Source organism: Argopecten irradians, chromosome 4, assembly GCF_041381155.1.
Source record: "Argopecten irradians isolate NY chromosome 4, Ai_NY, whole genome shotgun sequence".
Taxonomy (NCBI): domain Eukaryota; kingdom Metazoa; phylum Mollusca; class Bivalvia; order Pectinida; family Pectinidae; genus Argopecten; species Argopecten irradians.
In genome coordinates this window covers 27,437,776-27,465,399 of record NC_091137.1, presented here as the reverse complement: position 1 = coordinate 27,465,399, position 27,624 = coordinate 27,437,776, and the positions used below count along the sequence as shown (strand labels likewise).

Sequence of the window (27,624 nt, the reverse complement as noted above, 5' to 3'; positions counted from 1 at the left end):
TCCGCGCGGCTCCAAATTGCGCGTGACATACTCAATCTATCGAGAAATAAAGTTGAGTAGCCTTTGGTTGAAATCAACGGGGTTTATACTATCAATTCACCACTGACTGTAAATCTTAACATATAAAGCAAACATAAATAACAAAACACGTAAATAATATGCCTAAAGGAAGTGAAAAAGTGATAAATGTTGCATATCTCTACGGGGTATTATGTTGGGGATCGTAACCAGTCTGACAGACTCACAGCAAAGAAAAGCAAGACATAATAAACATAAAACACCATTAAATTCTTCATAAAAAGTTTAACTTCAGGTATTATGAATCTAGTTTCTAAACGGCAAGGTGCGCGAAATTCTCTTTAATCCTGTCCAATGTATACAATGTCTGATACGTATTCAATTGCTACATGTACCTCGCCGTTGCAAAGCATTGGAAAATGAGAACTCGTCCTTAGACGTTAAAATCGCATTAGGCTATTACACTTTATGTTGTCAACCGGGATAGTGTACAGGCCAGAGTATTAACGACACTGGTTCAAAAAGACCATCTGCTAAAAGTGTAGGTCACATGCCTGATAACAAGCATCAACAGACAAATCAAAATAAATCCAACTTCCTACCCTTGAAACTGTAGATTCAGATTGTTATTAATTCTGAATTTGTCATAAATATTTTAATTCTAGAACCCTTATAATTTTGAACAAATCCCTATCTGATCTTCATTACAAACCGCGTGAGTTACATGATAACAATGGTGATGCATACATGTATAATTAGGAGCGACTTGAAATTAGCCTGCTCAAAGGTAGACCCCTTGTCTAGACTAGTAACGCAGGCCAGAGTATTAACCGCTACTCAATCTGGACGAAGAGAGACAACTCCAACAAAACCATCAGCTCGGGACACGAGGGTTAAGGTCACTGACCACTAGTCAGCCGCCGTACAACACTATCGGAAGCAACACGCATACGTAAGTAATACATGTGTACACACCACACACATATGTATATCATAAAATGATATTATTATATCGAAGTATTGTGAAAGTGAAAAATAGATATAATCCAATAAATTGTAAATATTTTGTTACTGTACCAGATTGCCAATACATGTGTACCTGACCTGGTTATCGCCGAGACGCTTGATTATGACAAAAAAGGACAGCATACATTTACAGTTACAGGCCGTAAGTCTTTCTGCGCTGTAATATTATATACCCTATATTTATTCTATATATTGTATAGTTATTTAAATCGTTTTATCACCAACAATGCAGCCTGAACCCTGCACATGAATAGCTGTATGTTATTTGAATTTCATATGATTCCGGGTCGATATTAAACTCGGATATAAAAATAAAACTTATCCATTCGGTGTTCATTCATGCAACCACTTACATATCAACATATATTATCATAGGTGAACGAGAACGTGTATGCTCATATGTTTCTGTTCAGCACAAGAAGACACTACAGGAAGATAACCAGTACCCTATAAACACGTTAGCAGGTAAGGTATGTAACGGTTACACCGTGCGTTATCGAAAATATTGTATTTTCATTAGGGAGAATCCTAAAAACTACACGCAATGGAAACACGACGCGCTGACAGGAATCTGTTTTTGACGATAACGTAACGAACACGTGTACTACAAAAATAAGACGATGAATTAACAATTGACCTACATTACATGGGCATCGATGATGAGTCAGTTCATTCTTCCCTACCTCACATATTTATCATCACTATAATTTGCAAAGGCTACCATCTCATCTCCTTCACGAGCTGTTAAACAACGACACCGACATCCACGATAATAGCTAACAATGTCATTAAATATTATATCTTATTGTCCTTGCATTATAACATTTATGACCATCCGCATTTTTTTCATTATAGATACATGTATTCAAACTAAATGAAATGGCGTCACAAAAGAAGAAGCTTATCATAGATACAGATGGCGGTGTAGACGACGCACAGGCGATATACATGATGTTGGACTCCACCGTGTATGACGTCATCGCCATCACGTGCGTCAGAGGTAACAGCGGCGTGGAACAGGTCAAGCGGAACATTCTGAAAATACTCAGGGCAGCTGACAAACTTGATGTAGGTAGATTAATGCTAACTTGATCACATTTTAGCATCCAGTTCAATTTTACAAAACGTTTACGAAGAAAAGGAGAATATGTTGTTAAAGACGATATGATGACGCGATATCAGATCATACATATCTGAATATATACGTTACAGGTCAAACGAAAGCAACTTATTTTATTTGTTTGTAATTGTCTTTATTTTGGTGTTAAAAGGTCACATCCGCCTTGTTAATGGGAGGTTGGGTGACAGTTATTTTCTTTTTCCTTTTGAAATAAGATACAATATTTAAAGTGAATAGTCGGGCAAAGAAAACCAGTCTAAATGCGTCCATTGGCCTTCCAAAAGTTCTCATATATTAATACGACGGTCAAGTTCTGCTTAGTTTCCCAGTTCTGACCATTAAAGTAAAGAAAAGTTGAAAGCATTGAAAGCGAGGCTGCGTGGAAATTTAACCACGGACATAGTGAGCCGGGAGGACGTTTTAGAATTCCCAAACTTTAAATCAATTTCTTCGTACGCAGACAGATTTTGACGAGATATTTTATTTTTCCATTTCATAAGAAATTATACTAGATACATTCACACCATTTTTACCGACTTTAGCCATCCTTGCCCGACTGTTCACTTTAAGTTTTATTTTAGATATGTAAATTACACAAAAATGACTACCTTAAAATTTGTTTCATGTTTTTTTTTGTTCTTCGTTAGATTCCTGTATTTTCTGGATGTGCATTTTCCATCCTTGGTCATGGAGACATAAAAAATTCTTACCAAGGAATTGATGGCTTAGGCGATTGTCCGTCAATCAAGGAACCGGATGTGGGTGTTATAAAATCAGAAGCAGCGACGGACGCAATGATCCGGTTAACAAAGGAACATCCTGGTATGGTTCCATAGATTTCAATGCGGTATGCCATTGCACAAAAATCTAAAATATGCTACAAAGTGACTATACCCAAGTCAATTTATAGATTTGAATGTTAATACTTTAATTTTTGAATCTTCCTCAATTGTTCTTTTCTTCGTTATTTAGATATGGAATGATTTTGATATTTACAGTAATTAAGAGCTCAACATGTCACAAATATATCTAGCAAGTATTGCTGTCTTTTGTGCTTTATCTCACAATGGATGATTTGTGTTGAATTTGTTCCATTATCAAAAACAAAAACTGATAATTTATCGTAAATCCATAATGAATCAAGATTTATAACCGACATTATAACCATCATTTAGTTGACACCCCATTTAGAAACTAAATTATCTTCACCTTTCAGGGGACATTACTCTGATGTGTATAGGCCCACTCACCAATCTGGCGACCATCATAAAGATGGATCCAGATTTCACTGGTCGCCTGAGAGACTGTTTTATAATGGGAGGGAACTACTACGGTAACACGTGTTTCATTATACATTGTTGTATGATCATAAGGGATATGTCATCAAGTTGTTTCAGGAGAGTCTGGGTTAACCTATTATAATCATCTGGCGTTTTGTTAACATCATCCCAATTAACTATTCAGCTTGTGCCCAGAGTGCAGCGTTCTGATAGATTCAGTTTCTTTCCACGTGCAAATTTGAAATAATCAAAATAAGGCGATAGACTTATACACTTGTTATTTTTCTCTTTATCATTCTTGTATTTCATTCTTGTCAGAAGAATTTGAATAAAGTCGAAACGAAATCATTAAATTCGTAATTTGAAAAATATTTTTATGCATTGCTCCTCCAAAACGAAAATACGTATATTGATTGAGTTATATTTGGATTGGTAGGCAAAGGCAACATAACAGTGAGTGCAGAGTTCAACTTCCACGCTGACCCGGAAGCAGCTTTCATAGTATTTGAGCAGATTCGATGTCCCACGACGCTGGTTGGCTGGGAACTTTGTGAAGATAATAGGCTGACATGGGTATGGAAACAGTTGCTTTATTAAGATAATATCATTCTTTGATGATAAATTAGGAAATTGCTGTTAAATGTTGAGGTCTTGTTACTATTCATGTGAAATTTTCCAAATCAGTCTCTTTCAACCAGACTTTGTTGATTGCTCTTGCTTTGTCACCAACTGCGAAGTATGATCACCACGTCTGGTTGAAAGGTTCTATTTCCAAATATGTTTAATATTTAATTAGAATTTCATTCTGTTGATGTCATTTCTTTCAGGATCAGTATCATGAACTCCGAAGTTTTCCTGGAAAAAGAAACCAATTTTTAAAGCAAGTTGAAGAGAAACCAATTGCCGTTTGTATTGAAGATGGTTGGGACTACTCCCCGGCGGACGAGTACTTAGCGGCATGTATGGTGCAACCAGCAGACGTTGTCATGGAGACAAAAGACGTGTACGCAACTGTCGAACTTGGCGGGAAATTCACATATGGACAAATGGTTGTCGATTGGCATAGATTTCTGGGGAAAGATCCTAACATTACGATCGTTAGAATAGATAAAAATGCATTTTTTAATATTCTGTTGAATACAGCAAAGAGCGGTAAATAATTATGGTGTGCTTTTGATACAGTTATATGATTGTTAGAATGTCTTTGTTTATAAAGGTATAGCTAATTCCTGAACATGCCATTTGCTAGGTGAACAAAATGTAAAAAACGAACGATAAAATCATTAGATATCCCTGAATCCCTGAATCTTGCTGATATTTACAATCAATGGACAGGCCATCGTAAATTTAATTGTTTCGTTCAGAGTATAATTATGTTCTTATTTCCGATTAAATGACACATTTTATAACATGTTTTATTTGTTCCGTCATCGAAGCTGCATATAATGTTGATATTTCATATATTTGTTTAAATCTTCTTACGGACGACTCCGAAGCCTACTTTTTTATCTTTCTTATTTTCGTGAAAATATGTACTACATGTAATCAACAAATGAGGTAGTCCACTTGGTGGAGCAGACATTGTAGATTTAAACTTTACTTTGGTATGTAACCGAAAGTTTCCATGCAGTCCAAACACTTCGTGAATATTTTGGTCACCGAGGAATTTTCGTAATCAAATCGAAATCGAAATTTCAGTATAATTCTTGTCGAATTCTTTGAATTTAACACTTTCTAATATTTTAGCATTATTATATACTAAAAACAAACCAGCCGAATGTCATAACATTTCTGTCTTGAAATTTGCACGAAAAAAGCAAATTGAATTTTTTGGTGAATGAGGTTGCGGTTGCATAAAGTAAAATCTTGGGGTTGCGGTTGTTTACGGTGGCAGGGAGCGGACATGAAATAAATAAAATTATTGCGTGGGAACGAAATATTATTGCAAATAATATTGCGCAATAATATTTCGTTCGCACGCAATACTACTACTTCGTTCGCACGCAATAATATTTTGTTCGAACGCAATAATATTTCGTTCCCACGAAATAATTTTATTTATTTCATGTCCGCTCCCAGCCACCGTAGTTTTTGGTCACACAAAACCTATAATGTTTTGGATGATGATCAACATATTCATGAACTTGGGATGTTTAAGAGGTAATTTCGATCATTTTTGCTATTGTAAAACATTAAATTAAAACATGATGTAGTTTCAGACATGTATCAAAATGTTTTTGAACACCCTCATCCAGTGGGTATATCGACGGATATTATGTCAGCCTGGACATTACTTTTGGAACGTTTGTGACCTAAGGTAAAGCACTAAAACTAAACCTTTTTTCAACGGAGCAAATGGGTACCTGGCACCGGAACATTTCGTTGAATGAGAATGTAGGGTAACCCAAATTGTACCATGACTTATATACTCCTCAGGGGTTAAGATGTCTCTGGAAAGTCACAGTATTCCAAGGGGTTAAAATTACAAGGTCGGCTGAATGTGTACTTGTACGGAGAACAAGACTTATTTAACATCAAACTGATCTTTTAACACACATTTACTAAACCAAGTAATGTTCGTTAAAATGGGAAGAACAAATACATGTTTCCCTTTTTTAACCCGTGACCTTGTCCGTGACTTTTGATATAATTTTGAAAAACCTTAACAATTTTGGATACTGCTTTCAGATTTGGAATGTGTACATAATATGTGTATCTTATTATACATGTACATTGATCAGACTAGTCGCTAGTCTCTATTGATACGGTGTGGCTGTCCATACCTACCCTACCACACCGACGGTATCTACTCCCACACCGTCTCAATACAGAATAATGTGTGTCCCATTTTAGATAAAAATTGCTTTTATGGCAATATTTTCAAAACATAATTGATAGATTTCAATGTTTCACACAGCATTTTGAAGCATTTCATTTGGCGTGACAGAGTACCAAATTTCATCAAGATCTGTTGAGAAACCAAAATCATTTTTACTATAGCGTAAGAGGAACGTTGTTCGGCATATTTCATATTTGAAAAGTAAAATTTGCAGCTTTGTTGTAATATCACCAACGTTAAAATACCTGAGTGAAGCACGCATTTATTTCGTGTATTCAAAACTATGCGCAATGCTTTATTTCATGGAAACCGCAATCAATCAAACTTACTTTATCCCAACCGCAACAATATTGACTGACGTTACTTTTTTACTTTTTCCGCAACCCCCCAAAAATGCTTTATGTCAACCGCAACACTGACACATTTTCAAAATCATATCTCTGAAGAACCAGGTTACACATTGAAAAAGTCTTTCGAGGAATTGTTGATAAGGGTCTACACATTTCTTATAACCCGTTGTTATTGGTCTGCACTCACTATGTGAAGCAGCAGAACGTCATGAACTTGACAATTGGCGAAAAGTGGCCAAATTTGGCAATATTTACGAAGTGTTTGCAAAACAGGGACGTTAACAACAAGATCATCGCTATCCAAATTTATATATGGCATTACTCCACCAAGTTCACACTTCAGATTTCCAGAAAAATCATCCTGGGAGAAAATATTACCTTTTGTCTTCCGACTTACCTCCGATTTCCGCTTTTTAACCGCAATCTCTGCGTTACCTCAACCGCAACCTCCAAAGTACGGTTGGACACGGTGATGTAATAAGGGTTATCATTACCATCGCAGGAAAGGTCATTCTGGCTAAGGTAATCAAAATCATTCAGATCAAGGTCAGAAAGGAAAAGTTCACAAGGGTAAACAGGGTGGTGGACCCAAACGCTATTAAATGTGCGTGCAATTGTGCATGTGGAATCCCTTGTGGAACCAATCAAAGGCAATTCAGCATTTGGTCGGATGATAGGAATACAAACCCAGTAGTCTTACATGGAGGACAGCTGACAGATTTGATCGATAGTGGATCGATTATGACAATTTGTCTATTCGGGGTATTTACAACTAAATGATAGGCAAGAGTTGTCGGACTTGGATAGGTAAGGCCTTGAAGTGACTCTAGCAGGTATTGTACAATGTATTAAATTGTGGTATTTGGGATACATAAAGACATGAGTTCACATTCCCCTCCTGATCAATTTGAAGATACCGGTGCCAGCGTTGATACAAGATACAGAGTACAACCGCAATTGTACTGTTATTATCGGTACCAATATCATACATTTACAAGGAGCATTAAGGACAATGCATCTGTACTAGATAAATAGCAGGTAGCCATGATTGCAGTGCAAAGTCAGTGAGCGTAGAACCCCAGTATGATGGTTGGTTTAGGACGTTACTGCAGTGGTTACAGGATGATCATCATGATGATGCGCTGGATAGCCGCTATAATTAGTTATGACTCAATATCATATGGACATGGGGAAAATGAAAATAATGTGCACGCAAATTGTAGTTCGGCGCGATAATTTTGGTTATTGGGGGGGTCCGCGGGGTCTCCCGCGAGAAAAAATTACTATTTAGAATGGATGAGATGAATTTTACGATGCATTTTTATGATGTTAAAGCGTTCTGAACGTGGTAATTTTTCGAAAAATATCAATGAAAACGGCTTAATTCATATTGCAGATTGAAAATTAGAAATCTACCCACATTTAGAAATAATAATTGTTAATGACGTCATATCTTTATTTAAACATGCACTGTATCAAATTTAAATGTATAATGTTAGTATCGGTTTCTCCGTATAGTTCTGACTTTGAAAAATCATCTGATTTTTTTGAGAATGGTCAATGGTAGCTACGCCACTGGCAGTGCACAGTAGGACAGATAAAAATATTCCTTTCCACGACCACATGTGTATTTTGATATAAAACTCTAAAGAATAAAACATGTGGCTGAATACTAACATATGCGCTCTTATCCGGTGTTGGTAATGCTCTGAATATATGTACAACATAAAAAATAGCCACACTAGTAAGATGTAACAGGTCGTCTTTTTGGCCTAATATCTCGTGGTGTGTATGATATGTATGTTAGTCTGTCAATAAATGAGCATGATTCTTATCCCTATCCAAAAACTACAATCATTAGGAATATGAAATCCAAATAAATAAACTTGTATGAAACATTTTCTATTAAAAATAAAATTGGAGTTATCCCCCTTTAACTAGTAATTATTAATATTATTATCACTATATTGCAACTAATTCAATTTATTGGTATATATAAATATATGTATAAATGAATTGCCGAATGAATTCATGTTTATACTTTTAAATTTGATCTGGAGAGGACTTAAATAGGCGTAGCCTGATGTCCGATCCTATTGATGTACATAATATCAATAAAAAATATTATGGAAATGAAAGAATAAAACATGTGGCTGATTACTGACATATGCGCTCTTGTCCGGTGTTGGTTATGCTCTGAATATATGTACAACATGAAAGATAGCCACGCTAGGTCTAACCCATATGTTCAGGGGCATAAGATGTAACAGGTCGTAGGTAACAGGTGTGTATTCATTTGAGTGTCATTTTTAATTTGTGATCCAAAAAGAATACAGGTGAGCGATTTTGTGTGCCGTACGTTCAGTGATGTATTGAGGTTTATATAATTGATTCCTAGTTTTGTGCAAATTTAGGTTTGTGGTATATACAAGGTTACTGCATTGAAGCAAGTTAACTAAGTCCATTCATTATTCAGCCTGTTTCATGTACAAATGTACAATATAACAAAGTTTTTAATATTTGAATGGCTTGGTCAAACCATTTTGCGTTGCTTTCTAGTGTGTAAACCTGGAGTTCAGTTTCCCTCCATGGTCAGATACAAATGTCCGTACGAATACATATATACATACCCGACCATTTTTCCCCAAATTCAGTATGACTGTTATCGAGATGACATCATTAGAACGAATATCCGTACCTTTCGACCGGATACGAAATGGTCCTTATATGTTGTAGTTGAGCACTGCCTCAGAAAATCACTCGGGCACAGTTTTCTATACCTTGTTTAAAGCGTATACATGCATTTATATATCATAAAGAATTTTGTGATAAATTTTTAAGTGCTTTGAACTTCTGTTAATAGTTGCTAAATTTTAACATTAATTATCAGTTTACTATTGTGTATAATTTGTCATTCCTAAGGCTTGATTATATTCCTGATCATATTTACTCAACACATATCGTCCGTGACAGTTGAGATAAAAACCCATATGTGTGATAACTGTGTATATCCTCTGGCAATTTACTTCGATACCTTTTCTGAAAATGTCACGGCCATCCTAATTGCCTAAAGGACACTGACTACGGCTGATTAATCTGCCAATGAGCAATATCTGTCAGTCATAATTCTGTAATTCTATTGTATGTACATTATTGACCATCATAATACTGATACCGTGACAGAATCAACAGCGACAATTCTTAAGGTAAGTCATACTAAGCCATTATTTGAATGTCACTTTTCCTGTGATGGGTTATTTTACTTTATGTTTAGTTGTGTGTAAATTAGATGGCTAGTACAATTGATATCGTATTCTTTCCATTTCAGGATAAGATATTTTTACGGACATATGAATTTGAGACTCTATTTAAAGTATGATTATTAATCTTTCGTAGTATGATAAGTTTCTGATGTTAGTAGCGGATTCAAAGACAATACTCAACTATATTGTTTTTTTTTCTAAAATTCTTACTTTGTCAGTATACAGAATAAGTATTCACAGTTATGACATATTAAAGCTTTTATAGCCCCTATAAAATATGTGTTGTTGAGTGGAATATCATTATGCCAGCTGTTTCATGGTCTAATGGATATTGCGAGATATAAAACAATACGTCCTCTAGAGCAGATCAAATATATCCCTTATTCAGTAATATTTATGTCGTTAGAATCCTGAATAAATATTATATCACTCATGTTACGTATGGATCTATACCACAGATAGACCTAATATTTCGCCTTTTATGTTTCCCACTGGATGCAGAGACGGTAATCGTGCAGTTTATTCCATAGACGTGAGTAATTGTTTTGATATTACAACTGAAAAGGGCAAAATGTTATTTATTTTCAAACATCAAAATGTCTGCCTCGACATAATCTCGACATCGAAGCACAATGTTGGATAAATACGCCGATGTAACTTGTTTGAATCGACAGCAATATGTTTTGCACTCTGGTGGATGCCAATCACATGTGTTCAACTTGTATAAAATCATAACCTGACAAGCATTTGTAACGAAATTTAGCCAACGGGTTAATGTCTTTTTTATCAAACTTCCACATTTTGAATCTTTTATATACTTACCACAAACTGATTTTATTAATTAGAATAGATTTTCATATCGATGATTGAAAGCGAGACCAATGTTTTTGTTTGTGTACCAATACAGAAAAAACTGAATCAAGGATAATATTTCTCATTGATATATAAGGCTGATGTATGCCGTTAATGTGTCGGGAAAATTAATGAAAAATATAATCATTAAGCACTTGGATAGTACATCAGGTCTTTTGTTGAACTGAATGATGGAATTACGATAAGACGACTTATCTTGCTTTTTATGTCACTGACATAGAATCGCATATAGTTTACGTTGTAATTAGGGAGATACAAGAACATGGGTTCTTTTGATTAGAATGGCTATTTTTGAAATATTGTTTAAAGGTAAACTTTTGTTCGTTATGATGTGACCTGGTTCCTGTCTCACGAACAATCCTAAAGATGTTCTACTGCCGATAGAGCATAAAAATATAAAAATATGTATTATTGGTAAATAATGAATGTTTAATCGTGTATATAATATATCATCGTGTCTAATAAACCCCAAAATGCATCTAAAATAATTTGGTTTGCTTTTGTTGTCTACGCCATCAGTACCTCATCCCACAAAGGGCATCACTTTTGTTACTGAAAACAATTCTTATTTGTCTGTTTCTATTTTTAATGGATGGAAATTACCATTCGTTGGTGATGGAGCATCTTTGACATTCCTTAATTTGAATTTCCTCATATGAACGCATAACAGAAGGTAAACAAACTTCCGTTCTTTATTGTTTTGCTATGGAGACATTAAGTGAAGGAGTTTCCTTCGGCTAAGAAATGTTCGTGACCACCTTGGGCCCTATATTATGTGCAATATGTTCAATGTGTCCACAAAACATTGGCAATGACATGACTACTGGGTTAGAACTGTGTTACAAATTTTTAATGTTTTGTAGACATAGCGCAAACGAACTATTGGAATAGACAAAAAAAAGCACAAATCCATCCAAAGTAGCTTTGTTACAGTACTTCAGTAAACTAGATATATTGATCAGTTTGTATTCTTTACTTTACAGCTCTATTTATAGACAGTGCTGAACAAAATGTCTCCACAAAAGAAGCTTATCATAGATACAGATGGCGGTGTAGACGACGCACAGGCGATATACATGATGTTGGACTCCACCGTGTATGACGTCATCGCCATCACGTGCGTCATGGGTAACAGCGGCGTCGAACAGGTCGTGCGGAACGTTCTAAAAATACTCAGAGCAGCTAATAAACTTGATGTAGGTAAAACATGTGGTATTTAAATCAAATGAGTATTTTTGAGTATTATATATATATATTGTAGCAGTAGCATGGCATTAAGCATATATAATATTTGTGTTATGTTATTTCGTTGCAATGCATACTATTAATAAGATTTATTTTTATCTATTCATTTTTCTTTACTTGTCCTTTAAAATTAAAAAAAAAATTTATTCAAGTCCTGGACTAAGATTAACTCAGTTTTAATTATCGTTACTACATCGTATTTATAATACATGCTGTTCGGGTCATTCATTGTTGGCTATACAAATTAAAAGATTCTACCGGTTGATCCAGATTCCTGTTTATTCCGGTTGTGCCCTTTCCATATGTGGTCAAAACGTGATGCAAAATTCTTACCAAGGAAAAGACGGCCTAGGCGATTGTCAGTCTATAGAGGAACCGGATGTGAGTGTTTTACAGACAGAACCAGCAACGGATGCATTAGTCCGGTTAACAAAGGAGCATCCAGGTAAAATGTGATTTATGTATTGACTTCCTTTAGAACTACTAGTCATTAAGATTGATGCATACTGATGTATAACAATGTTTTGACAATAAGAAACATGCAATATACTGGATCTCCTTCTTAACTAAATATATGAAACAACCTCATTCTACAGGTAATATTACCCTGATGTGTATAGGCCCACTTACCAACCTTGCGACCGTCCTGAAGATGGATCCAGATTTCTCTAGTCGCCTGAGAGATTGTTTTATAATGGGAGGGAACTACTACGGTAACATATATAAGTTTCGTTATACGCTCTGATTGTTTAAGTGATTTGTTGTTACTATTTGTGTGTTTTAATACCTTTTTTAAAAAAGCACCTTACCCTGAAATGATGCTATCTAACGATACTCTGGGTATGTGGCAAGGAGACCTCTGTATCCACATTTTGAGGTTATTTTTTGATAACATTATTATTCATGATAATAACGTAGACTTTATTCTTTATTTGATACAAATTTCTAATGATCAAAAATTGATTTTTAAATCATAATGATTCATAATCGGTTTCGACGATTGTGACATTTGACATGTAATTAACCTTTTGCTCTGTATATGTGTAAAGATGCGTCTTTCTGGTAATTTATGTGGCATATAACGAAAGTCCACACGATTTCCATGATATTATTGCTGATAAAACATTGGATTTGCTTTACAGGTAAAGGAAATTCATCAGTTTGTGCTGAATTCAACTTCCACGCTGACCCGGAAGCAGCTTACAGAACGTTAGAGCAGATACGATGTCCGACGACGCTGGTTGGCTGGGAGATATGTCTGAAAAACGGAATAGCTTGGGTAACACACAAATTTATTTAATATGGTATACAATTCTGACAAGTTGTTACATCTTTATAGATATTGTATGTTTTAGTAGGCACAATACAGCACTATGCAGCTGGAGAGATTGAACTATTTCAACAGTTTGTGTTTCCTACTGTTCATTGTCACCATTGGTCACATTGTTGTTTTTTGTTATGAATTCTGTATTACTGTTTATCTTATAACTATGCTTGTTTCATACTGGAAAAAGCAAGTGATTACCTCCATAGCAGTTTGTTTATGTTTACACATCCCAGTGTGTAAATACATACGGCTCCACCCTTTGGCCAGCTCCTGCATCTCTTGATTCCGATTGGTTTTCAACTTTACACTACTTTTCATTGCTCATTTCTCTTGAAATAACAAAATTTGAAAATAAATTCGAGTTTGATAAGCATGATAAGTACTTAAACTGTATGGAACAGAAAATAAGAAACTCTACAAAACATTATCCAAAATATCTTTGGAATATTTTAAATAAGTTATCAGGTAATGAAAAGGTTAACAAAGCTGATAAAACTATACAGGAACTCTTCTTTGAATACTTTAAAACACTTAACAATAACGAGTTTGAAGAAGATGAAGAGTTCCTAATTGACGAAGTAACCGATAATACATATCCAATTCTGAACGAAGACATAAGCGACGATGAGATTAAAGAAGGTGTAAATAAACTGAAAAATAATATTAAAGCCAGTGGTATTGATGGTATTGTCAATGAATATATGAAACATACCTTACACACATTTCTTCCAGTATATTCGAAAAATTTTAACACTATACTTAACACAGGTCTAGTTCCAACAGATTGGACTATTGGCATAATTAAGCCTATATATAAAAACAAAGATGACAAATACAATCCTGATAATTACAGAGCTATTACTCTAGTTTCGTGCCTAGGCAAGTTATTCACTTCCATCATAAACAATAGACTCACTAAATTAGCAGATGAAATTAATCTTATATCACAAACCACAAGCCGGGTTTAGAAAAGGGTACTCAACAACAGAAAAAATCTTTACATTACATACTCTTATCTCTATCTATTTCTCTACAAACGAAAAACTATATTGTACATTTATTGATTTAAAAAAAGCTTTTGATACAGTGTGGCGCGGAAAAAATGCAGTCTTTCTCTATTAAAGATGCTCCACCGCTGACAAATGGTATTTTTTCACTATCAAAAACAGCAGCAGATGATTTAGTATTTTTCTTCAGTTACAAAAGTTACTTACTTTACACCATTACCACCGTTGAAAGGTTTGAGCTTCTAATTTTACTTCAAGTTAAAAATATAAAAAATAATTAATTGCATCCCGAAAAAATTCCGTGGCACTATATCCTATATGGAATGAAGTACTGATTGCGCATGACCCAAAGGCAAAATATATTATTTTATTTTATTTTTTTTGTGTTAATTAGACTTATGTATACAAGATTAAACACTAATTATTGTTCAAATGATGAATATCATGTATGCTCTGTCGGCGGTGGAGCATCTTTAAGGGAAAAGGAAAAATTTTAAAAGTTATATATAATTTATACGAACATACGAAATCCTGTGTACGCAATGGAAATGAAATGTCAGATTTTTTTATATGTAATGTTGGGGTTAAACAAGGCGAAAATCTCTCACCGTTTTTATTTTCTATTTTTCTTAATGATCTTGAATAATATTTTCACCAAAACAATGTGTCATATTTGAGAGAAATTGATAGTTTATGTGAAAATAATCTTGGTATGATTGTCAAATTGTCATTTTATATGCAGATGATAATGTGCTGATGTCAGAATCATCTGAAGGTCTACAATGTGCACTTGATTGCTTTCAAAGTTATTGTGACGAGTGGAAACTAACTGCTAATACACAAAAGACAAAAAATAGTAATTTTTGAAAAACGCAAAAGTAGACGGCAATGTAATTTCAAATTATTTAATGATCAGATAACTCGTGAAGATTCTTATCCTTATCTTGGTATATTGTTCAATTACAACGGCTCATTTGCTAAAACAAAGAAAAAGTTAGCTGACCAGGCAAAGAAAGCACTGTATGCATTGTATACTAAAATTAGAAACATCCCATTATCAATTGATTTACAACTGAAATTATTTGACTCACTTGTATCTCCAATTTTGTTGTATGCCTGTGAAATCTGGGGATTTGAAAATGTAAGCATTATTGAGAAAATTCATTTGCAATTTTGTTAAAAAAATTCTTCATGTTCGAAACAGTACTCCTAATTTTATGGTTTATGGAGAACTTGGTAAATTTCCTTTAGAAATTGAAATCAAGGTACGGATGTTAATGTTTTGGCACAAATTAATTACAGGGGGAGATAAAGTCTCCAGTGTATTTTATCGCCTTACACTAAGAATGCAAGAAAACGATACTACAGAATTTAAGTGGCTTGGGCATATAAAATCACTCCTTAATAACACAGGTTTTAACAATATATGGGCATTTCAAAAGACATGTACGATGAATAAAGCTTTGTTTAAAAACTTGCTAAAACGACGTTTATGTGATCAATATATTCAAAATTGGTTTTCTATTCTTGAAACATCGTCTCGCGGACAATTCTACTCAACCTTTAAAAAGCAGTTTAAACTTGAACCATATTTCGTAAAGCTTGATTTCAAAGAACGTGTTATTATTAGTAAATTTAGAACCTCGAATTTAAAATTTCCTATTGAAACTGGTAGATGGGCTGGTATACCACGTGATAACCGTATTTGTTTAATATGTAATAACGGTATAGAAGATGAATATCTCAACCTATTTCAATGTAGTAATGCAAGTGTAACTAATAATAGACATAAATATATTATACAAATCCAAGTTTATTAAAAATAGAAGGCATGTTTGAAATCTGTAATCGAACTCTATTAACTAGAGTGAGTTATTTTCTTAAACAAATAGAGCAGTTATGTATTTTAAATTGATCAAAAAGTACAGTGTACTTGTTACATACACCTGCATTTATATTACTTGTATGTTATTACTTCTTATTATGTTGTGATATAACCGATTATATATGTTATATGATATAGCATTGAATATACAATTGTATAACTACTACATGTTCAATCTATTTATACTCTGTACAAAGTATTAAGCGTTCAAGTTCTATTAAAGATAAAAGTATGAGCTTAAGTAAAATCAAAATATATTTAGTGGTTATGCAATTTTCTACCACAATAGACGGTGTTATTCAACTCTCAGGACATTGAATAAATACTGCAGCTGTTGATTAACAATTTGTTTATACCACATGTGGTATAAACTCTATACGCATTCTGATTGGCTGACACGCTGAACTTTGACCGAACTACTTATTTCTCAGTGTCACGTCATCATTGTCAACGTCATCAATAATCAAATGACGTCATTCTATGTTGTGATCGCCGATTGACGTCCAAAACTGCTGTTGGGAAGCGTATGCGTCGTGGTCGTTGTATCAAAATAGGTGACATTTTCATACATGTTAAATTGAGCTTTAGCACTAATAATACATCTTGACGGATACAAATTTCATTGATGAGTTTCGTAGATTTAACGTGTATGAAACGAACTTGATCTTGATGGTAATGGCTTGGTGATTATCTGGCGGGAAATAAACGATGCCGTGTCGTGCGAATGCTTTTACATGTATACATGTAGTACGACATTGAGTTTCAATTTCTGGAAGCAACTATGAAAATTTGAACTCAATAAGACGTTAAATGATATTATTTAATAATAAAGGTGTTCCAAATTAGAAGAATTTGATATCTACGGATTCTTTATTAAACGATGATTTTTTAATAGTAATTAGTGTCTTTTTGCTGATGAAAGTATTACTACACCTTATTTGCATATTTCGGTAAATACATATTACCGTATCCCTGCCGTATTTCTATCGGCTAAAAACGAATACGATTGTGGAAGAAACAGGTCACACTACTCGTGGTTGTTGAATATTAAATTTATTCCACACTCGTAAGTTATTTTTTAAAAGTTACAAAAGACACTCGCTGAAAATAATGTCTTTTGTAACTTTTAAAAATAACTCACTCGTGTGGAATAAATTCATTCTTTCATACCTACACGTGTAATACTGGAAATAAATCATCAATGTATTCATGGCAACCCACTCAATAGTGTAACGGCGTCAAAAAAATGTATATTTCCTCGGTAAAATTTTAACATGCTATGGCTTTACTATAAAAGACTAAAGGTCAATGAAAATATCACGAACTATTAAGTATATATTATTTCAAAATTTTTATAGTTGTAAAATTGCAAAATACCTTGTGGATATGAAGGATAGGGATTACGGATCACAAAATGTTGTTCGGTTTTATACATTTGTGACCCTCGGGTACCCTATCATACATATGAAAGAGTCTATAATATTCGATGACTATTCATTATGCTACTCTCCTATGTACGTAAAATATTGTTATTTATACTACAATCATACAACTAACGAATATGTACGCTTGAGTACGCTATTATTATGTTCACACTGTACTATCAATTAACCCTGTCTGTCATGTATGATTTGTATAAATTGATCTCTTGTGGCACACAAAGGTGTGCCCAGAGTGTATTAATAAAATCTGAAATCTGATAACCAATCGTAACTTACTGGGGAACCTCTATATGTAAAGCACATACATTTTCAAGGCCACAATAGGCTAGTCGATCAGCCGATTCGATTATTCAGTAATTTTATTGGCTTTCAAATATATAAGTATTTCAAAATTAAGTAACATTTTTTTTTTATTCGAGAGGGCAAAACGATTACAACGCAGAAATTTATAAGCATTAAAAGTACAACGAACATCCAAAACTATGTGTTTTGTTTCAGGATAAATACCATGAACTACGAAGATTCCCTGGAAAGCGCAACCAATTTTTAAAGAATATTGAACAGAACCCTGTCGCCTTTTCTATCGAACAAGACTGGAAATATACATTGGCTGATGAGATTTTAGCGGCATGTATGTTAAGGCCAGCAGAGGTCATAAGAGAGACCGAACACGTGTACGCCACTGTAGAGCTAGAGGGAAAGTTCACCTATGGACAAATGGTTGTAGATTGGCACAGCATGCTCAAGAAAGATCCGAACATAACCATTGTTACTGAAATAGATAAAAATGCGCTTTTCTCTATTCTGCTAAATACTGCACAGAATGGCATTTAAAACTGGTACAGTGGTAAATAAAGTCAGAAACATAAAAAGCATTAAAATTTATGTTTTAAAATTTTTATTCATGTTTTCATTATTTTTTCGATGCATATCGTATGTAAATACGAGCTTCTGCAAGGTAATAAATAGTGTAAAAGAGACATCCTTTATTAGTGTAATTGAGCAATCTTTTTAATTTGAATGTCCTGAATATATACGACAATAGATTTTGTGTTTTCATTGATCTGAAAAAGTAGTCACTTCCCAGTTATCCACGTTCAGTGTCATCAATATGTCTGATTAGTTCTAATCTAGGCTTTCTTCGTATCCATAAAATTCCCTTTGTACGTGGTGTCTCTGGCTGGGTCCACGAAGATCTTCCCCGACATGTCCGTGAAATTCTTACAAGACTTAATGGCAGAGTTCGGCACCTAATCAATATAGAAAGTAACAGGTATGAGGAACTATGGGACTCTATTATATGCAAGCTGAATAGGGGAACTGGTGTATATAAAATTATATAAAATATTCTCAGTTCTCAGATATAAGAATATGTTCATACTATCAATAGGACCTTAGCATGTCGCTGCATAATGTAATTATTTTCCAGAAATGAGAAAATTCAGAGATGAGGGAAAATACATGCGCAAATATGTTGGTAAATATGAGCATTTTTTATAAATGTAAATAACCAAGATATATGCCCGATAACATTTGATAACAAAACATTAAATAATATTGATAGATTTATCTAACGTCAGACCATTCGTATAAATAGGGATGATGCAATATTAAAGCATCGGTGGAATATTTTAAATGTATGGAATATTAAAGCCTTTTACTCTTTACTATGTAGTATGCATGGTTCTTCAGCATGTGGTTGAGAAGGGTTGGTTGGTATTTTGCACTGATTAGTCTAAAATTTACAGCATCCATTCGATAGTGTAGTTCATATATATCTATATACCAGAGCATTTTCATCACAACGCGCATTTAAAAATTCTCCACCGCCAACAAATGGTATTTTTTCTCTCTCAAAAACAGTAGCAGACAAATTAGTATATTTCTTCAGTTACAAAATTTACTTACTTTACACCATTACCACCATTGAAAAGTTTGAGCTTCCTATTTTGATTCATGATTAAAATATCATAAAAAAACTTCTTTGCGTCTCGAAAAAAAATCCATGACACTATGACCAATATGGAATTAAGTACTTATTGTGAATGCACCAAAAGCAAAACAACCTATTTTATATGCATTTTTATGTTAATTCGACACATATAAACACGATTATATATCAGTTATTGTTCAAATGATGGGTATCGTGTACGCTCTGTCGGCGGTGGAGCATCTTTTAAGATTTTTCAGTCGTTGGTACATAGACACTATTCTTTGGTTTCATAGTTTAGGTTTTCCCTTACGTTCTACCGTTCGAACCCAAATAATTAACCAATATCTGCGTACCTTTTCCAGTGGGGTATACTGCGGGTGGTGATGCTCCTTAGTTGGGTTATTGGTTGCCTTGTTGAATGCCGTTAAAAACGCCCACCTCCTCTTATCACTATTATTATCACTACTAGAGTGTATGATGTTACAGTGGAAAAATATGGCATCCCCTAAAATGGAGAGAAACACATACACTGTAAATAAATATGACATTCCATAAAACAGAAAAAATATTAGTAATGACATCCCCTCAAATGTAGAAAACAATATCGGTAAAATAGTATCCCCTAATAAAATACTTTTGTGTCCATAAACATAGCATTCTCTCAAATACATTGAATGATATACTGTAAATATGCCATCATCTAATGTGAAAAAGCATATCCGTAAATGGCATTTATTCAGTATGTTATGCCATCATATTGACTGTACCACCATATCTGTCAATAACATGTGTTGACATAAAAATGGCATTTATTAGAATGAGAATGAACTGAAACGTATCCTTGTGTATATCACTGTGTGTTTTATACTTCAACCAGTGGTTGACTTGGGCCAAAAAATAATAATATGTCTGTTAAGGGTTACCCGATCGACCCTATTTTTTTTTTACCTCCGACTCTAATTTGTTTTTCACTCTTCTACAAAAAAATAAAAGTCGGGATTTCGATCTCAGACTCCGGTTCCTGTCATTATTTTAGAGTGAAAGACACTAAAAAAATCCTCCCGACCAACCGACCCTATTTTTTGGCCACTGTAACCCTAAACAGACATGTTTTTTTGGCCGTAGTTGTAACATAAAAGAGGCTTTGGATTAGGATTGTTTTACAATCTTAATTATTGCTGGGTTGGATTAACAGTGTAAATGCTTTCAACGGTTGAAATAAAATCATGTACACGCAATGCATAACATTAACATTTCAACCACGAGATAAGTACTAGCTCTATGATATTATCCATGCCGGTAGATGCGACATGATTCGTGTCCAATGTTAACGTTATAAAGTGCTGAAGCTTGTTTACCAGGATCCATTTCCATGTACTGATGAGGACATACAGCCATAATCTCGTTCATTCTTTCTACGTCACATCCGTTCTGCTCTCCAATTGGTTTATGGTCGATCCTGCCACATTTGTGTGAGCCTCTTAGTAACTAAGTGTGGATGTAAAAAGAGTATTTTGGTATGAATAAGAAACATACAAAGGTTGAAGTATCATATTAAGGTATAAGCGATGAGAGTGGTTAAAAACGTTATGTATGTATATAAATGGCCATTGCATAAAATTAATGATTCGAAACTGTATTCAAAATATCGATGAAAAGCATGTAAACAGCGCAAAACAACATCAAAATGTCAACACAAAAGGTTCATCAAAAGTTTCGTGGATTTTCAAAAATATTCAAATAGTGTATAAGAGTGCACTGATATTCTGCAATAGGCATTGTTTTTTTAATTCAACGAAATAGGGGGAAATGGTTTGGTTAAGTATAAGAGAGTTTCGAGACGGACCTGGAGACAACTGTTCTCTTGTCTACAATAATCCAATGGAATGAAAACTGTCAGCATATCAGGGAAGAGACAGCCGTTCCTGTACCAGTACCTAAAGGGAAATACAACAGGATAGCATGTGTTAGAAAATATAATCATAGATATGTATATATGTGTGCGCTAGAAGGAGGTCGGTCTTGCAAATAATATTCATGCAGTTATTTACCAAGTCGTAAATCCTATATTCCTGGTGTTACCTTGACTAATTATATAATGTAACCATAACATTACCCTACATATTTCTGTTCGATTGTTTTTTAATGTTAGCCAGTTTTCTGTTTCATCTTAAGGTAAACCACTATTATCAAAACGTTTAAGCCTTAGCTTCACAGATGCGTTTATAAACTACAAAGCAAATAACACAGCATAGTTCTATTAAAAGTGGTTAGTATTATTCTATATGGCCTTTATACGATTCAATTTCTATAAAACTATATTGGGAGACATTATACCCGTAGTCTTGGTGCCATACGTGTCTAGCTCCCCGTCCGCCCTCCTTCATCATTAACTTTGTGTGGTAATGGTACACCTCTCCTCCCAGAAGCTAGGGAAATAAAACAGGGAACGGAGTCAAAATTAAGACCTGGCGTCACCCAGAATGCTGGCAACCATGCAGTAAAAATACGCGTCATTTATTCTTATCTGTTCTACTTACCTGTTCTGATATGCCGGCTACTTTCTCACTCCTAGCCAACATTCCAGTGATGTCATTTCCGGGATGTTTCCATAGTACCTTGTCTGTTTTCTTACCATACTCGTTATCCTGTTGAAGATGATTGTTTGGTATTTTAACTTCATTGTCATATTCAATGTTGAAAGAGAACAGAATTGTACATGAGAGTTTTATGTTTGTAATGCACTGCTTAAATGACTACCTATCGCATGAAAAAAAGTATTACTTTTGATACAACAAGGTCAATGGTTATGTCTCAGTATTTTATGCAGTGGTCAAATAAATATTCGTATACATATAATAGGACACGTATTATTCAAGATAAGACAATATCACCAATGTAACTTGCCCCGTATATGTTCTCTCTAAATCCGGGTCCTTTTATGGCGCTTTCTATCAGAGATACCTCCTCCTTGTCTAGTAATCCCCTATATCAGAACAAAAATAAATGTTTTAAGCATTGTAAAACATCATTAGCAACAAAGGACCATTGTTTTTATTCTACATCAATGAAACAGACACTAATATGTTGGGCAAAGAAATGCATTTTCTCTCATAACATTTATGTAATGACGTCGCGCACAATGTTCGCGGTCACTTTTATGTAACGTTATTGAATGTAAAAGACGTCATTATCTTATAACATGACGAGCGTAATTGACGTCATTTCCGACATTCGGCAAACCTGCAAGACAAAGAAAAAAACACAATTTTTCGAATACTTTTTTGAATTTTCAGTAGAGATTTTGCACACGTATATTTTAGCAAAAACGTATTTTTTTTATTCTGAATAGAAAACATACTTCCTAATATAAAGTCATTTTTCAACGTCGTGAACTTGCGTGACAGAACAGCCAATCTAAAAATTTCATTTTGTGTCATTTCTGCAAGACAAACGTTTTGTTCGATAAAAAGGTAGAACGACGTCGTAGTCTATATTTTCTGACATGTTGTTAAAATAGAAGAAAAAACGTATTTTTATATTAACAATTATTGTCTCTATCTCATGTATTAGTACCGTTTTGTACTGTGTGTATTTGTGTTTTTTCACTTTTTTATCTTTTCTCTTCGGATCTGTCGATCGGCAAGTCTACAAACAAAGTCCACCATTTTGAAGTATGACGTCACAATTCATTATAACGAAATGACATCATGATAGTTCGTTTTTGGGGAATCTCTTTGTCAAATTTTACCGCCATGTGGTGTTCAGTATGACCACAGTGACACTTTAACTGAAACCGCATACAGGTGCGTGTTACATCTGTCGCGCCAAAAAACGTCATTTTCTCAACAAAAACACATCAATAGAAAAATAAATATTACAAATATTTTGATAAAAGTCCTCCCGTAATTGAATAAATATATCCTTTCTGTTTTTCAATTTAAAAAAATAGTATTGCGCTTATATTATTTTACTGTTCAACGCTTTTTCCAATGAAATTCCGGCGTGACGTAAAAGTGACCGAACATTGTGCGTTATGTCAATATAGATGAACTCGTATACAAAGTACATTGCACACCCTTTAAAATCTCAACAATTGCCATTTGTCCAAATGCAGGATACAAAATTCAATTTCATCCTGGATTTGTTTACTTCTATCAGTAATTATAAATTAAAGATAGCCTTGATTTTGGGAAGGATTCAGTTTTCACTTGTTCTCTATAAAATGTTTACTCGTGACAGAAATACCACATTGATGATAGATCTGCAGCTTTGATTTACTGTCAAGATATACAAAATCTTGAAACTTCAAAGGTTTGAGGACATGCATGAAAAGCTTTATGATTTGGTATAGACTATGCCATAGCAAAAAGGAAGGTTCTGAGTACGCTAACTGATAGGACAGGTTTTGGTCTTTTGATGTAAATCAACCGAATCTAATAAAGGCACGCTGCATATGGCTTTAACGTTGGGCCTTGCTCTCTGTAAATGTTCAAAGAAATTCCTTGTAGGTCTGTGTTGTAGTATTTTTTCCTCCATCTATATGCCTCTAGGTTTGTTATAACACGACTATGATTAATAGCAACCTCTAGAGTATCGATAATGCATAAAGTATGACAGCTTAAATTCAAACGTAGGAATATTTTCAGTATAAATGTGTGCATATCTCGAATTCTGAGAATCTCTTAAAACACTCTTACAATTTATGATGTTTCGAAACTTTTCATCTCTCACTCACTTCAGAAACTGGAGATGTATCTAGGTTTTCTTAAAAAAACCTTGAGATCTCTCAGTGCTTCACTCGAAATCTAGAAATATAAATGTTTGTCTATCGATGGTGTGCGAATGAACGTGTACACAAATTATTGGAACCATGTCTGGAAGTTATTGACATAACATGTCGGTGTATTTTTATACTTAAGAATAATATAGCCGTGTTCCTCGAAGTCCCTTTTAACATCTTCTGTCACTTTGAAATCTTCACTGAAGTTGTATACTGGAACACAAAAGGAAACCATCCCACGGTCGTGACAATTCTGTACATTTATTTACATTACAACCGATATCAGATTGGTTGACGGTACATCAATGAACTACCAGTTTGGTTAAAGAAATAATCTACCTATAGTTTATCATTGTGTAGCTCTGCTGATGTGCTGTAATTTCTGGTCTAACGCAAAAAGAGTGATATCAAACTTGAAAAATATCAAAAGCAGTTTTGCTCAACAAGATTAAATGTGATGTTTAAAAATAAACTTGTGTATATATGCAACATGAATTTAATTTATTTCCTGCTCATTTAAATAGTCGTTTTTCATGCCACAAAAGATGTTACCAACGAAAATTCCATTGAATGTTTAAAGTTGTGATAATTTAGTTATCATTATCAAGATACGTACACTTACCAACACCGATTCAATTGCTTGTTGATATATAAATAAGTGTAAGAAACTTACCGGAAATATCCGCCATCTTCTCTCGATTAATAAGATATATTGAAATAACCTGAAATTGAATGCAATTCTAACAAATTGGTTTATATCATAATGGTAGCGTTAACTTGATATGATAAGTAATTGAAACGATATTACAGGTATCATAAACATACATTGAATTCTTAGAATGCATATTTACAATAATATTACCAGTGACCAACTTACAGTGTGTACGTATACCGGTTAACGTTGTTACTCGATTGGGATGCACAATCGACTCTGAGATATAGGTGATAACACAAGTTTACATTGATAAGACCTCGTAATATATGTACACACATGTACAACTAGTATATAGTACATCGTGAATAAATCTAGAATATCTTTCACTGCATAACAACTTAAAAATAAACTCGTCGTGGCAGTTCGGCATTTGTAACGTCATTATTTGTAATCAAACACAACAGACAAAGCGAGGTACGATGATGCCGTATACATACCACACTACTGAGTAGACTCTGTATGCTAGACGATATATCGTAGATGTAAATGTAAATTGACCTGAATCAAGGACAAAAATTATCATTGTTATCTATCATAGATACTTACATAGTGTTTTAGTGATGAGTAGGTCGGTAGCTTGTTTGGTAACATCGCTAAAACCTATACCAATGCAAAATACTATCCAAAGCTGTGACTAAGTGTCTTCTCATTACAGAACTTCGAAAACCATTAGACACTATAATAAAATAAAACAATGGAGAGGGACATGGTATACATATTTATGTTAGAACGGATATGTCTTTTAAGACTTTCTCATCCTAATTTTGATCTCAGACAACACAATCGCAATTCTATCGATTTTAGATCTTATATTCCATTAGTATTTTTTTCTTTGGACCATGTATGCCCAAAACAGTACTAATGACCTTACATCAGGATTCACCGTAAACTTCGTGCACTTAACTGGCTCTCGGCTGACCGTTGTTCTCACTCTCTTTCTGTTGATTGGTGGTATAACAGCACCTCAATGCTACTTTTCTCATTTTTTATGCTGCATGTGGGGATCACGTAGACTTTAAATATTTAGTCTGCTATAAAAAAATTACATGTTAAAGATGCTCCACCGCTGACAAATGATATTTTTTTCACTATCAAAAACAGGAGGAGACGATTTAGTAATTTTCTTCAGTTACAAAAGTTACTTACTTTACACCATTACCACCGTTAAAAAAAGTTTGAGCTTCTAATTTTAATTCAAGTTAAAAATATGAAAAATAATTAATTGCATCCCGAAAAAATTCCGTGGCACTATATCCTATATAGAATAAAGTACTGATTGCGCATGCACCAAAGGCGAAATAAATTATTTTATATTATTTTTTGTTTTAATTAGGCATATATATACACGAGTAAACACCAATTAATGTTCAAATAAAGAATATCATTTATGCTCTGTCGGCGGTGGAGCATCAAAAGAGATGCTTTACCTCGTATTTACAAATCTTCTATTTTACCCATTTTAGAATAGCATGTGAGCTTTGGGATTGGTATTTAGAATCAGAAGCCGCGCGAATTAATACTGGTTTTACCTTCATATATAACTATTTCTGCTTTATATTCGAAAAGAGCCTTCAGACACTTTCTGAGACGCAAAAGAAAAAAACTTAGTTCAGTCTACAAAATCGTGAATAATTTAGTACCAAACTATCTCCATTCACTCCTTCCTCCAAAAGTCTGCGATACTGATAACTATGCTTTAACTAACGGCAATTATAGATTTCCTCTTTATAGACTTTCTCTAACTAAATCTTCTTTTATACCTTCTTCTCTTCGTGTGTGGAATGACCTGGATGAAGCGACTAGATCAACACCTTCATTAGCAACTTTTTATAAATGTATATCACGTAATTCTGATGAAAAATGTCCAGCTTATTACAATTTTGGTGATATAACAAGTATTGTACTGTTATAGTTAAGACATCGATGTAGTAAGTTAAATTTTGACTTATTTCGTGTAAACCTCACCAACAGTCCAAATTATATGTGGGCATAAGTCATAGCTAGGTACTTGTGGACATGAATATGTCTATATTATTTTTTTTCAAGAAAATTTGTTATGCAATAGTAGTTTACATTATTATGTTGGAATTATCATGTTCCATATCGGAAGTGCTAACAACGATAATTACAAACATATGCTTCATATATATATATTTCTTTCATACTTACGGGTGTAATACTGACTGAACTGTAACGCTCATAGTAGTAACTTTTTTTTTCATTTATTAATCCCAAGGATTTATATCATATACGTCCTTGATATACCTCAAGGACATACAAGCTTTGGATGGAGTTCAAAGAAGGGCAACAAAGTTAGTGAAATGGCTGAACGACAAATCGTATAGAGAAAGGCTTCTGATCCTAGGTCTACCAACACTAGAATGTAGAAGGAAAAGAACCGATGTCATCCAAATGTATATAATTATTTCTGGACTCGACCATCTAAGCCAGAGAGGGAACAAAATGATCAGGAGATCACGTGATCTGAGGACGAGGAGTCATATAGGATGAATCTAGA

General features: G+C 34.1%; 3 protein-coding genes across 7 annotated transcripts; 2 read left to right on the top strand and 1 right to left on the bottom strand.

Moving 5' to 3' along the window:
• Positions 1–840: 840 nt before the first annotated feature.
• On the top strand, positions 841–4,727 carry LOC138321150 (nucleoside hydrolase-like). Of its 4 annotated transcripts, none has more exons than XM_069264600.1 (8): positions 841–970; positions 1,099–1,186; positions 1,458–1,514; positions 1,900–2,112; positions 2,812–2,986; positions 3,381–3,497; positions 3,881–4,017; positions 4,272–4,727. In XM_069264600.1, exons 2-8 carry the CDS (start codon positions 1,148–1,150, stop codon positions 4,602–4,604), a joined length of 1,071 nt encoding a protein of 356 aa, XP_069120701.1. In that variant the 5' UTR covers positions 841–970; positions 1,099–1,147; the 3' UTR covers positions 4,605–4,727. The 4 variants fall into 4 exon arrangements, with proteins under 4 accessions (XP_069120701.1, XP_069120702.1, XP_069120703.1 ...); XM_069264601.1 differs by having other exon boundaries at positions 905–970; positions 1,420–1,509; XM_069264602.1 differs by having other exon boundaries at positions 905–970; positions 1,420–1,514.
• Positions 4,728–8,726: 3,999 nt separating this feature from the next.
• On the top strand, positions 8,727–18,576 carry LOC138321148 (nucleoside hydrolase-like). Its single transcript, XM_069264597.1, has 7 exons — positions 8,727–9,839; positions 10,398–10,428; positions 11,753–11,965; positions 12,285–12,459; positions 12,611–12,727; positions 13,157–13,293; positions 18,174–18,576. Exons 3-7 carry the CDS (start codon positions 11,780–11,782, stop codon positions 18,507–18,509), a joined length of 951 nt encoding a protein of 316 aa, XP_069120698.1. The 5' UTR covers positions 8,727–9,839; positions 10,398–10,428; positions 11,753–11,779; the 3' UTR covers positions 18,510–18,576.
• LOC138321149 (L-proline trans-4-hydroxylase-like) lies at positions 18,557–25,319 on the bottom strand. 2 transcript variants are annotated; one of them, XM_069264598.1, is made up of 10 exons: positions 25,269–25,319; positions 25,065–25,113; positions 24,526–24,604; positions 22,516–22,594; positions 22,149–22,256; positions 21,946–22,037; positions 21,455–21,545; positions 20,967–21,096; positions 19,962–20,113; positions 18,557–18,925 (listed from the first exon to the last, which is right to left on the bottom strand). In XM_069264598.1, the coding sequence occupies exons 2-10, from the start codon at positions 25,078–25,080 to the stop codon at positions 18,806–18,808; spliced, it is 867 nt and encodes a 288-aa protein (XP_069120699.1). In that variant the 5' UTR covers positions 25,081–25,113; positions 25,269–25,319; the 3' UTR covers positions 18,557–18,805. The 2 variants fall into 2 exon arrangements, with proteins under 2 accessions (XP_069120699.1, XP_069120700.1); XM_069264599.1 differs by lacking the exon at positions 25,269–25,319 and having other exon boundaries at positions 25,065–25,216.
• Positions 25,320–27,624: the final 2,305 nt, after the last annotated feature.

Bases quoted from the DNA above. Each gene is read 5' to 3' on its own strand.
- LOC138321149 (XM_069264598.1), bottom strand. The intron at 22,257-22,515 runs GCAAGTTACATT...CATCTTCAACAG, and splicing joins TTAGAGAGAACATATACGGG to GATAACGAGTATGGTAAGAA. The intron at 22,038-22,148 runs GTAAGTAGAACA...TTATTTCCCTAG, and splicing joins TAGCCGGCATATCAGAACAG to CTTCTGGGAGGAGAGGTGTA.
- LOC138321150 (XM_069264600.1), top strand. From the start codon at position 1,148: ATGACAAAAAAGGACAGCATACATTTACAGTTACAGGCC. The intron at 1,187-1,457 runs GTAAGTCTTTCT...GTTTCTGTTCAG, and splicing joins TACATTTACAGTTACAGGCC to CACAAGAAGACACTACAGGA. The intron at 2,113-2,811 runs GTAGGTAGATTA...GTTCTTCGTTAG, and splicing joins GGGCAGCTGACAAACTTGAT to ATTCCTGTATTTTCTGGATG.
- LOC138321148 (XM_069264597.1), top strand. From the start codon at position 11,780: ATGTCTCCACAAAAGAAGCTTATCATAGATACAGATGGCGGTGTAGAC. The intron at 11,966-12,284 runs GTAGGTAAAACA...CGGTTGATCCAG, and splicing joins GAGCAGCTAATAAACTTGAT to ATTCCTGTTTATTCCGGTTG. The intron at 12,728-13,156 runs GTAACATATATA...TTTGCTTTACAG, and splicing joins AATGGGAGGGAACTACTACG to GTAAAGGAAATTCATCAGTT.